Raw genomic sequence first — 13,202 nt, 5'->3', positions numbered from 1 at the left:
GTGAGTAATATTCTTAGGGGGAAAGAAATTAAATTATGTTTTTTTCGTTTCAATAAATTGCCTGATGTAGCCGAACGTACTTTCAATTAAATGAAAATCCAGTGATTCATGACCTTACCAACGTCACAGCGCTTCCCAGTGTACGGTGGTTGACACAAACACTGTCCATCACCATCTGGACCTTTATTACACACTCCATGCACACAGTCACACTCTGTAGAGACAAACATGGAGGGCCTTTAAACAACTGATGGACGATCCAGCGTCTGTTAAACTCACAGCGGTTCTTACAATATTAAGTTATTTTGGAATTTGGCCATTTTTGATTCAGATCACAGACTACATAAAAAGATGGACGACAATACAGCACACCTAAAGTCAAGCCTAAGACACGTGGCGCTTCCCCTTTACACTGGCTTCAGTAACAACTTTAGCTTTAATAAGTTAATTGATGCTATAAAAGAGGCATAACGCTATAATGCTTTAAAAAGAGGCATAACGCCATGATTGACAGCTCTGTAGATAAATGCAGCTCTTGCAGTGTTAATCTGTACAGCAGAGAGCAACTAGAGGAAACACAACAAACATGAGCAAAACAGTCATTGTACTTCCTATAAATGTGTCTCCTTTCAATCAACAAAAAATTCTGTTCTGTGGACTGTATCCGACCCGAGCAGTTTTTAAGCATTATTAGTGAGTTAAATGCTTGCTTTGGTTAGCAGGAGGGGACCTTCACACACTGGCTTCACCAGTAGTTCTCTACTGGGCATACCATTACTCCAATAAGTCAGCTATTGAAGGGGGGTATTTTGGCTTCACTTTTGTATAACAGAAAGAAGTGGATACATCTTCAATCTTTATATACTGTCAATGATTAAGACTCCTACACGGGAGCATATTTAAACCAGGGTCTTGAGGAAGTAAGGAGCCTACCTTTATCACAGTTTTCTCCAAAAGCATTTGAATTCATGCACTCCTGACAGGCAAAACCTGCGAAGCCATCCTAAAGATAGAAGTAAAGTAACAGTTACAACATGCAAACAAAGACTTCCAAAAGTCCTGTCAGACATGCAGGCTGACACTGAGAGGCTCCTATAAATGCATAAAAAATATTGATCTCTGAATTTGTTTGCAAACATGAGGGATAGTGTGCTCAGACAGGCCAGTCAGATACGTACATCACAGACGCAGGTCCCGTTGCCAAGGTCTGGACCCAGACAGGTTCCATGAAAGTTGCAGGTCTTCCCTGACCAGCTGGGACAGGCTACAAACACACAGAAAAACAGACAAAGAGGTGAAGAGCTGAGTGCATATTGCTACTGTTTAGGGTGACAGTGCCATATCAGCTAGCTTGCAGGTTGAAGTGTCAAGGTCGTCATTTGTGTTATTGATCAGTTAGAGGCAGAGGCCAGATGTAAGAGTGAGAAGGAGAATACAAGAAAAGGCTGCAGATAGATTGAGGAATTGTTTAGTCACGACTGATAAGAACACATTCAAAGATTTATCCAAGACGCATTTATATACTAACCAAAATCAAGGTCAGGTCAGACACGTGCCTAACTATACAAAACCCCTTGGTTCATAAAATCTAAATAGAATACAAATAGAAAAAATACCCCGTACAGTGTGTGCCCATGACGACAATAACTAAGAAGACGTTTTTTGTACCAGGCTGTAAACATGTTAATTTCTGCAGTAAAAACTGGAATTTTTGAATGGGGTTGTGTACGTGATTTCCGGTGCTCTTGGAGTCAGCCTCAAGCGGACACTCGAAGAGCTGCAGGATTTTGCTCTTCCGCATTGGCTTCATTTTCAACACCGGTGGTTGCCGCTTGGTAAGCCCACATCTAATCTCTGGCACAGAGACGTTACTAGCTTGAGATATATATATATATATATATATATATATATATATATATATATATATTGTTGCTGTAAGATGCCACTCACTACCGATACTGAGTAAATAATTTGAATCAAAAATGTAAAAGACAAAACAGTTCAATGTAGCTTAATCAAAGCTGTACACGGTCTTAACAGTTTGTCAACACCAAATGGAAAGCATTTATTAATTTGGTTTTAATACTTATTATTTTTGTAAAAGAGAACTGAATGTTAGATGTTAGCATGCTAGAGGACGTTAAAACAAGCTAGTAATGTCCCAAACCGATTGATAAAAAGCTAGCTATCTACTAGTAGGTAGATTTTTATCACTTAGTTCTTGTCCTAAACGGAAATGTGACAACATACAGGGGAAAATAAATCGACTCAGAGTCCCAGAAAGACAATTAAATCAAACTTTCAGTTGAAATCATGACTTTTTTCACTACCTTTGACAGTTAAACGGATAGTTTAGGTTGTTACATGATTGGTTGAGGAATGACACTAAATTAAACAACTAATCAGAGCTGCAGAAAAACAGAATAATCCCGCCACTAAGTTTCAGTGCAGCAAATAACAGCAATTTTTATTTTGTAATTAATCTCTTAACTATGTTTCTTTTGGTCAGATTAATCCCACAGTTTCTAATTTCTTACCATCATGCCAACACTTTTATCCTTCTTATCGTGGTCTTCAAATGTCTGAAGACCAAGTATATTCAGTTTTACAAAAACAATGATAGGAAGTCAATACCTACATGATTTATTAATCTATCAATTAGGCTATCAAAAGATTTAAAACAAAATAAAATCAGCAGTCGTTTATTATAAATACTATGAAGCACTGCAGTAAAACTTGGGGCCATCTTTCCCTTGGAGTTCCCTTACAAGTTTGTGCTTGTCTCTAAACATGTTATCCATTTAAACTTTTTTAAAATGTTTTTTCTGCTTTATATTTTCTTAGCATATCCTAAAAAATATACAAAAACATCACCTGAACACAAGGATAAACGATTTTATAATTCAATATCTACATTTTATTGTGTGTAACAACTGGACTCAGCTTTTAAAAATATATATATTTAAGAGAGGATGTTTGTGAAAATCCAGGAAAAACATCCATTTTCACAGCAGGTTATAAAACTCTGGGCTAGAATCATAAAACTGAAATGTTTGTCACCCCATCGGTGATCAACAGACTAAAAACAGAATTACACCATCATAGAACTCTGTAAACCTTTTTTTATGACCAGCCTATTTTATGTTTTGATGGATACATTCAGGAGGAGATGAGATAATAATCAGTGATGGTCCTGAGTTGGAATCAAAGAACACATTTGGTCGTTCACAGCCTCAACATGAAAGCAATCTCAGTATCTGTGTGTATGTGTGTGTGTGTGTGTGTGTGTGTGTGTGTGTGTGTGTGTGTGTGTGTGTGTGTGTGTGTGTGTGTGTGTGTGTGTGTGTGTGTCTTACGTAGACACAGTGGTCCCCAGTGATTTTGACAACACATTGGTTGCATGAAAGTCTTGGCACATTGACGTGAACATCCATCCAGCTCCATGTCCCTGCCGCCAATCTGTACCACATAACTGTAACAAACAACAAACATGAGGTGAGAAAAAAAAACTGCTTCATTCATCAGACAACACAAATTCACCCACAAACCTTCTGTTAATACATTTATGACACAATCATGATGGTTTTTGTGTGGGTGTCAGTATTGTGATGAACGTGGTTCCTATACCTGCAGTTAGTGGTGCTCATACTGCTGAAGCCTTGCGGGCAGCTGCTGGTGGTGACGGCGGCACAGGAGGTGCATGAGGTGTAGACATCTATCCTCACTGGGATATCACAGCGACCAGCAGGAGCAGTCAGACGGACCTGAGGAGATGTGTGACTGTATGGTTAATAAATCAATAAGTTATCTCAACATTTCTCTGATAGTTAAAGTTCCAGTTCCTTTATAACCACTAAAAAACTTTAGGCAGGTTTCCCCTGAAATCTTGGGGAGAGGGGACGGGGAAATGGACGATGTAACTACAGAGTCTGACGCTATGATGACAGTTTTTGCCTCTATGCCGTTCAGGATATTTACTGTATCAGTAAAAAATTGGAGAAGAACATACTGGCAAAGAGAGAATCAGTTTCACTCTGATCTTTGTGATCTGTGGTTTAATTATGAGTCGACTGGTGTTATGTCAACACGGCTGAACACCAGCTGAATCACAGCTCTCACTTCTGATTAAATTTGACAGTAAGTTTAAAAAAAATTTTTTTTTTAAAGATTTATTTTGGGCTTTTCGTGCCTTTAATACAGAGAGAGGACAGTGGATAGAGTTGGAAACCAGGGAGAGAGAGCGGGGAATGACATGTGGAAAGGGGCCACGGGTGGAAGCGAACCCGGGCCTACCACTCGAGACGAGAGTCTCAACACATGCGCGCCCCAATTTGACAGTAAGTTTTGAAACTTAAAAACATCTGAATAAAAGGGGAAGACATCTCTTTTGAGGAATGAGGAAATCCGTCATTCATCTCTTTTATAGTAAAATGCAAAAGAATGGACAGACAATGCAGGTTAAACACGGCCCAAGCATAATGACAGAAAAAAGCTCTTTTACAACGCAGGTCACACCTACACATTCACACATTGATATCAGAGGCTGCTATGTAAAGTGACCATCAGAAATAACTAATCCCATTCTGATGAAGCAGCAGGAGCAACTTGGGGTTAAGTGTGTTGCCCAAGGACACATCGGACATGTGGCTGCAGGAGCTGGGGATCAAACCCCCAACTCTCATCTTAGGAGACGACCGACTCTACCAACTGAGCCTCAGCCACACGTGGAGAATCTATCCCAACTGGGGTGCAGATGGCCTAGCGGTTAGGTTGTGCCCCATGTACGGAGGTTATAGGCCAGGATGAGGACTAAAAAGGCGTCACTGAGCATTCAGCTGCTTTATAAGCTCTGACTTTACAGTATCAACATGATACTCTGCATTTTATTGAACTTACTATTGAAATCCCTCTTAGTCATGTGATGCTTTAATGATGTATTTAAAAGAAATTATGATTTTGTTATTACGTGCTGTCCTGTATATGGTTTTGATGTCTTTTGCCTTATGTTGTGTTTATTCTCTCGGGGAGAGGCAAATTCCCCTTTAGGGTCAATAAAGATTTCATTCATTCATTCATTCATAGTCCACAAAGCGAGCGACCCTGGTTAAAGTCTGACCTGTGGCTCCTTTTTCCCCGCATGTCATTCCCCACTCTCTCTCTCTCTCCCTCTCTCACACAGATTTCCTACTCTATCACTGTCCAATCAACTAAAGATGAAGCCCAAACATTTGAAAACAAAAACTATATTATGAATTTATTGAGTAAATCTGACTCTGCAATGATTGTATTTAATTATTTGTGTAGGTATTGATGATTTGATCTGACCTGTGAAACAAAAAGTAAACGACGAGTTTGCCATCTGATTCTGGAACTTATGTAGGTATAAAGTGAACCACAATTTTAATTCATTGTCACAGCTGTTCCACAAGTCAAACCTTGTTTCTGATACGCCTCTCTGCTTTATGTGTGTCCTCGTCTTTGTAACGCTGTCACCAACAGTTAAGATATTCAACTCTGAATCTCCTTCAGCAGTACTTCTGTCACTGTTGTTGTTGTTTTGCTAATTTGTTAGAGAAATGAGCATGTCAACAGGCTGACTAGAAACAAGGTATATACCACCTGTATAACATAAAAACAATAGCTTGTAGCTTGATCCAGAGATAGCTGGACTGGTTGAAGATCTGTAAGACGTTTCTAACAGGTGGAAATGTCTAGCTCCGTCCTAGATCTTCAACCAGTCCAGCTGCCTTTGGATCCCCCCCCCACAGTACAGTAGGTACACCACTGTGTACTAGTTTGCTATTGCTAATGTTTTTGGTTAAATCCATTAAAGTCAGTTAAGATCAGCATTTCTCAGCCACTGCAGATTTAATTTTTACTGTTGTTTTATTCATCTGCACCTTGTGAGTCCCCTAAATGTTCTGTAAGACTAAACCTGACCTTTACGATACCACTGAGTTGTACTAAAAACAGCAATTCAAGTAGACTTTCACTTGTTGCAAAAAGCTTTGACTGTCTGTGCCAACATTATCCAAATATTTCCATTTATAAAGGACCAAAGGCCACAATTTCAGCACCCTCCAGCTAAACTATTTAATTTAATTTAATTTCAAACCTTTATTTTATTCTCGAAAAGACACTGAGGTTTCTCTCATTTCCAATGCCGTAGAGATTACAAGCACAGTAAAACAAGCAAAAACACATCAAACGCTTGGAATCTGTGACAAAAACCACTGAGATAATTTAAAACAGTTACAATTTGAAACAAAGTTGTTCGAAATCAAATTCCTAAACTCTGGAAGAGAGGGAAGAACACCGATCCTTAGAGTTTGCTGGAGGGCGTTCCATGAATTTGGGGAATCAAAAGAAAATGCAGATTTACGAAGTTCAGTAAAAGCTTTTAGAACGAGCCAATAAGAAGAACGGGTCATGTAGGCACCCGTATTCCACTCCAACAGGTCTGTGATGTAAGGTGGAACTTTTCCAATAAGAGCCTTAAAGATATATAAATACCAATGTCTGTTGCGCCTCTCTTCAAGAGAAAGCCATAAAGCTGAGGATGAAAAACAAAGAGTGTCCTGACAGAGAGTAAAGTTTGAGGTGTGTTACCTGTTCTGTCAGTGATGTTTGCAGGCAGAGCAGCAGCAGGAGCAGCAGCATGGCTGTCACATCCAGGAGGGGGGGGGGAATAAATCCACCAACCCAGAGCTATCCTCAGTTAGTAGAAGAAAACGTAGATGATGAAAGAAAGGATTGTTGGATCTTCGCATCAGCTGTCTAGCTTTCTAACATCCAGATACAACTTTAAAAAAAAAAAAAAAAAAAAACCTGCTCTTTAAAAACAGGAAAAACACCCAGATCACAACATCCTCTGTGCAGGAAAGACAAAACCATTAAAGAACAATAGATATGTTATCCAGCGATAATACTTAAATAAAAAACTGAAAGCAACTCGTTGTCAAGAGAAACAAAAAACCTGGAAACTAAAATGTACTTCAGTTAAAAAAAGTAAAGAGTGGATTCCAGCAGAGTTTGGTATCAGCAGCACTATTTTTTACTCATTTTCAGCATTAGGGCAGAAATCCCTCTAACATAGGTGCTAAAAAAACAGATTAACGCTAACAAATTAACTCTAAGATCAGTGTCCCGCGAGGCACAGAGCAGCCAGAGAGGCTGGAGCAACTACAGGCGTCACGTCTTTTCCTCTCTAATCTAGGAAGAGAGTAAAAAAACAGAAATGGGCACAGTAAGAACCTCCCATCAGAGGTCACCTCCTCCTGCAGCTACCCTGGTATAGTAACAGAAGCAGTACTAGTGGCACAACAAAAGTGCAAGGTGTAACAGAAACGTTTTCTTAAGTTGGATGGACTCAGGATGTCTGTGGGTTTATCAACTTTAAGGGCAGAGGGCACTGCTTCTACATTTCTCCTCTGTAAGGTCACTGCGGAGGACACTGTCATGTTTTAACCACGGTAGAGGGAACTGGACCCTGTGATATGTCTGACGGCACTTGCACAGAATTTGCTTCAAGCAGGGGAATAGCAAACATTCATGAGATAATTAATAACAACGAAAGAATTTCACGCACTCCAATTTCTCAGACCTCTTATCAATTGTGTGCCCTTTTCATGTGAAATAGTTTAACTCCCCCAGAATTTAGAGCTTCTCACAACTTACGGAAATATGTGAACTGTGACAAAGTGTTTGATTTTAAACAGCAACAAGGCAAAAAAGGTTGGAAACTCGGGCTCAGACTACATGTGCACGGCTGTTTTTATACTAAGATCCAAATTGAATGCTTATTTAAAGCCTGACATGTATGTTTTCTTAACTGAGCAATATTACTCAAGAGGGAGTGATGAACAACAACTCCCCCTGTGATTATCTTCGGCCTGAGTGTTGATATCCAGAACAACATCTCCACCTCGAATGTAATATTGCTTTTCATACAAAAGTTATACATGCAGAAAAAAGCAGAAAATAGCAGAAAATTATAATGTTCCTTTGCATAAAGACGTGTCCAATCTGTGTCAGTCAGCGACTTCCTTTCTATTTATTTTTTATTTTTTTTAACGGGTCTTAAAAGACGCAGTTGGTTTGTAAAAACTAACAGAGCATCAGAGGCGCTGCTTGTCAACAGGCAAGGCAGACAACTGCTTGGGGCCCCAGACCAATAGGGGGGCCCCTGAGGGCTGGCAAATCTTCAACCAAAGCTGCGGCCCAAAATGTGCAATGACAGTAGGACAACTCCCTCAGGGGGCCCCCCATCTGACAGCACTCACTCCCTTTGCCCTGCTAAGAGTTGCATGAATTATTCCTGAGAAAAACAAAGATTGTCAATGAAAGTCAACAAAGAAAATGGAGAGGAATGAGCCGGAGGAGAGAAATAAGAAACAGGAACAGGAGTAAATTTTACAGATCAACTTGTTTTATCAATTTTACGATTGGGACCGGCGCACATTTTGCACCTCAGTACTTTTACCCATGTTCAGTGCATTTGCACTTTGTATGTTTTATGTATTGTCTGTGTTGTATGAAGTGACTCTCCCTGCAACCAAATTTACCTAAGGGTACAAATAAAATAACCTGAACCTGAACCTGTAAGCGTCAGGACACTTGCAGACAAAATGGTGATGAACGCTGGTTGGAGGGCCCCAACAGACTCTAGAATCGCCGCTGGATGCAATAATCAGCCAGAAGGATATTAGTATTTGTCATGCATACAAGGATAATAACCAGGTTTCTCTGTGTGCATGTAAACACACTCAATGTGTTTTTTTTACATTGATTTCTTCATGTTCGGTACTGTCACTTTAAATAACCCAAGTTTAACAAATTGAAACTGTAGTAAAAACTACAACATAAATAAAATGCTACATATGTGAGCTATGAAGTATTAATTTGTGCATGTTTCTTTATAAGTTAGCCTACGTGTTGTGACTTCTTCTAACATAGCTCGGCATTTATTATAAACCTGGATTCAGGTTGGGACTGCTAGAGCACAGCATGTCCTATTTTTTACTACATTTCACTCTTTCTGTTTATCTTTTGTCATTTTCCTCCACCTCCGAGGTCTTCCTACTCATCAGGGTTTCTAAGGACAGGAGATATCTGTGAATTTCCTCTGAGATTTTTTTTGTCAAAGAGCTGTTGTTTCTCTTCGTAGGGATAGTTTGGGGGTCGAGAGCTGTTGCTTGTTTGAACCCTTTCAGACAGTAGCGGTGATATCACATATTGATAAGCAGAGAAAAGTCTTCAGCAGGATATGTTATTATATCCAGGCTTCTAACTCTGAGGTGTTTTTGAGAGAAAAAAGAGAGAGAGAGAGAGAGAGAGAGAGCGATATTGTGAAAAGTCGCTCTTTTCCTGTCAGGAAGTTTGGGACGGATTTCCCCTCCTGGTCGTCCCAGTTGGCCCTGGGTGATTTGGACGGATTTCCTGGTCAGCTGGCAAAACTCCTCGTCGGCTTCTCAAAACTAAAAAGGAAAAAAATGTGAAAACTGCACTTTCTTTCCTGTTTTAATATATTTTGACTTGATGAACAAGTGACAGGCACATCGAGGTAAAGCTGACCAAGGAAAGACGGGTCAAATGTTAAACTGTCAAAAGACAGAACAATAGCAGGAAGCAGGGCGACAACAGACCGCTGCAGGACTCTGGGGGTTTACTGCCTTGCTCACAGGCTCTTCAGCTGTCACAGTTTGGAGGCCTCGCAGCATTACTTTCCATTATCTTCTGGTAAACTTTTGCATCAACATAATCATTCAACAGGGCATCTCAAGCATTTGAAGCATATTCAATTTTGTCCTGATAATGTGGAAGTTAGAAAAGTTGAGAGATCAACAAAGCAAGATGACAGAGCCTGTAACAATTAAATGAAAACCCATCCAATAGTTGTTAAGACATTTCAATAAGAATCAAATGTTTTTGATTGTTTTTAGGATTAATCTTAAAGTCTGGAGATCATGTATATTTATCTAAACTCCTTAAATGTGCTCACACATCTTTGACACCTTGAGAGTGTCCTTTTTAAAAAGAGACATAACATAGTGGGAGGTCACCCTGATAGCCATTATCTGTAAACGATGCACAACACATATACAAACATACAGGCACTTGCTGAGCTGTTTAAAAAGTTGAAGAAAAACATGAATCAAGGGGTGAAGAGAGAGAGAGGGGGATGGGGGGGGGGGGTGGAGGGGCCTGTGCCAGAGGTCGAGGTTGTCTCTGTGCCCGTGTCCTGGTGACCGTCTCAACCCCAACAAATCCCTCCAATCAGCACTCTGAGCCGGAAAACAGCAGAACAGACGAGGAAAGCCATGAACGATAAGAGGAAGCGAGAAAGGATTTACTATCAGTGTCACATCCCTCTGGTGTTCCCTTTTGTCTTTGTGTCCCAAATGTTTATCAAAGCAGACTTTCAATGGATACTCAGAATATCCAGAACATTGAAACTAAGTCACCAATATCACCAACGGAGCTGCATAAGAAACAACCTTTTATCAAGCTTTCTGTGGAAGGCATTCAGTCACTTCATGTGATGGTTTCCGGAATATATTATTTCTGTATGATGTACAGCTACAGATACTATTGTTCAGTTAGAAACAGGTTACAGGGGCGCCGGTGGGCTAGTGGTGAATGTGCACACCCCATGTACAGAGGCTGTAGTCCAGGTTCAAATCCGACCTGTGGCTCCTTTCCTGCATGTCATTCCCCACTCTCTCTCTCTCTAACCCCCAATTTCCACATACTCTGTACTAATGTTACGACCCAGACAGGAACGTTAAACGGGTCTTACGGGGCAGTGCGCGGGTGGATATTGGGGGTTACTCTATCCACTGTACTATCTCTTAAATAAAGGCATAAAAAGCCCCAAAGATTAACCTTAAAAAAGGTTTAAATGTATAACTAGTTAGCCTTTTCCTATAAAAGTAAAGTTTATGACATTTTCTTATTAACTGGATTTCTAGTGATAAATCGATTGGTTTCTCATTGTTGGAGCCATTTTTGGTGTTTTGGTTATTGGGCTGACCACTGGCTGGCGCTGTAAACCCAGGAAGGGAAACTTTATTTAAATGACGCTGATTAGCAGCAGGTGTTGCGCACAAGGAAGGTCAATGGCTAATAGAAGTTCTGACCTTTTAGCTAACCAAATAGTAGACTGCGGAACATGATTGTTGGCTAATCTGAACCTAACGCTGGACTCAAACCCAACTGGTTTTACTGCTGAACTGAGCAAGTCGATAATCTGGTGTCACTATTGAAGCTGAACTTTACTGTGAACTTACCCAAACAAATGTTTTTGCTAGTCAAAAACTTTTGATGACATAAAAATTGTGTCCTATACGGATGAATTTTTAAGATTTCTTTTTTGCCTTTATTGGAGAGACAGGACAGTGGATAGAGTCAGAGATCAGAGAGAAATAGAGGGGGGAACGGCATGCGGGGAAGAAGCCACAGGTCGGGTTCCAGCCCGGCCGCCCACTTTGTGGACTACTGCCTCCTGCTCTCAAACCGGCACCCAGCCTATGGATGAATTTTGAACAGAATGTATAAAAGTAGTTGCAGAATTGCCACCAACATTTAGGACAACAACAACCCATTAGCTTCATAGGACTTAAATAACTGTAACTTCCTTAAGTGTCCCAGGCTGAAAATTAACCTTGACAAATGCATCGTCATATCATGTTGGCACGGTCAATATCACGTTGTTCCAAACAGGAATCCTGTTCGCTTCCTATCTCTCTGTGTGATGAAGAATCAGACAGCTGAATCAGTTTTTTATTGCAGTGTTTGCTTAATATAAAAAGCAGAGCCTGGGACTGCAGTTGTTTCCTGTTGGTCAGTTGACCTGTTGGATCCCAGAGAAAGACACTCAGTTTTCCAAGTTACGCTGATCAGACACTTTCTTGTACAGTATCTTGGCTCTCAGTCGGTCAAAGAGTCCCTAAAAAGGAAATGAGCATGAATTTCATGATGAGCTCCTCCAGCAGACAGGAAATAGAGGAAGTTAAATGAGTTGAAAGGTGGCAGTGCATTTCATGATGCAGAAGCGCCAAGTCATCACAAACCTCACTGAGCAGGCTAAGCGTGAACTGCTGACGGGCATTTGAAATCTTTCCCTTTTATGTTTGTTTAATCATTCCTGGAAAACAAACGGTTCTCGACCTGACCTCGGACAAACGCTTAGAAAAAGTGCAATCCCACATAACAGCCCTCGTAAAAACTCTGAAAATGTGTTAATCATTTTGATGTTTCAGATTTTTTACTTCCATTGTCACCTTCATTTTTCAGACATTCCCAACTAGAACATCCACTGAACAAATCATTGCACAGAGCCTTTAAAAAAAAAAATAAAAAAATAAAAATAAAAAAAAGGATTTTGAAATTACTAAGAAAGTAGCTGCTAACGAACATTGAACGCTATTTTCAGAAAATAATCAAAACATCTTAACATTTAATGCAAAACATTATTTTTATTTTTCAAATATTTATTTTTGGGCTTTTTGTGCCTTTAATTTTCCCTTCATGACATCACAAAGGGCAGTGGCCCCTCCCCCAGGTGGGTGACACTCCCATTAAACCTTTACCTATCTGAAGAAAATACAGATTTCTAGACCTGATACTCAAGAGCACGTTTTGAAGGTCTCAGTCTCAGAATGGAAAGCATAATTACTCGGTCTTGTCTCGGTCTCAGACTGGGCGGACTCCAGATTTTAAATCAAGACCTCCACTGATAAACTATTTTCCCACGTCATCACTGTGATAAGAAGGAAAATGCTTCTTTCTTTTTTTTTTTTTTTTTTTACATGTGTTTTTGGTCTTTTTGTGCATTTATTGTAGAGATAGGACAGTGGAAAGAGTCAGAAATCATGGAGAGAGAGAGAGTTGGGAATGACATTTGGGAAAGGAGCCAGGTCGGAGTCTAGCCTTGGCCGCCCACTTGGAGGACCACAGCCTCCATACATGGGGCACGCGCACTAACCACTGCGCCACCAGCGCCCCAGAAACACTTCTTTGTAAAAGAACATACGTCAATTTATTTGTAGATACATTTATCCCGCTGGTTAATGCCGCAACCTTCACAATGTTAAGTCTAAGTGAGTGACACACCGGCTGTACACAAGATGATGATGATGATTTTTTTTAGAGATATTTATGGTCTTGGTCTTGTCTCAGTCTTGATTCGTCCTCGATCCCTA

The 13,202-nt window shown here is 40.2% G+C and overlaps 1 protein-coding gene across 1 annotated transcript in view; it reads right to left on the bottom strand.

The window, feature by feature from the left end:
• Positions 1–6,791, bottom strand: part of stab1 (stabilin 1) — a 58,921-nt gene extending 52,130 nt beyond the window's left edge. Inside the window, exons 1-6 of the mRNA XM_020630662.3 lie at positions 6,610–6,791; positions 3,628–3,764; positions 3,357–3,472; positions 1,179–1,264; positions 934–1,003; positions 119–214 (exon numbers count right to left, since the gene is read on the bottom strand). Of these exons, the coding sequence (XP_020486318.2) occupies positions 119–214; positions 934–1,003; positions 1,179–1,264; positions 3,357–3,472; positions 3,628–3,764; positions 6,610–6,660 (556 nt within the window). The 5' untranslated portion in view covers positions 6,661–6,791. The remainder of the gene's footprint in view (positions 1–118; positions 215–933; positions 1,004–1,178; positions 1,265–3,356; positions 3,473–3,627; positions 3,765–6,609) is intronic.
• Positions 6,792–13,202: the final 6,411 nt, after the last annotated feature.

The sequence above is a fragment of the Labrus bergylta genome, chromosome 5 (genome assembly GCF_963930695.1).
Source record: "Labrus bergylta chromosome 5, fLabBer1.1, whole genome shotgun sequence".
NCBI classification, from domain to species: domain Eukaryota; kingdom Metazoa; phylum Chordata; class Actinopteri; order Labriformes; family Labridae; genus Labrus; species Labrus bergylta.
Note: the sequence above shows the minus strand (reverse complement) of the source record. Positions and strands in the feature narration are given on the sequence as shown.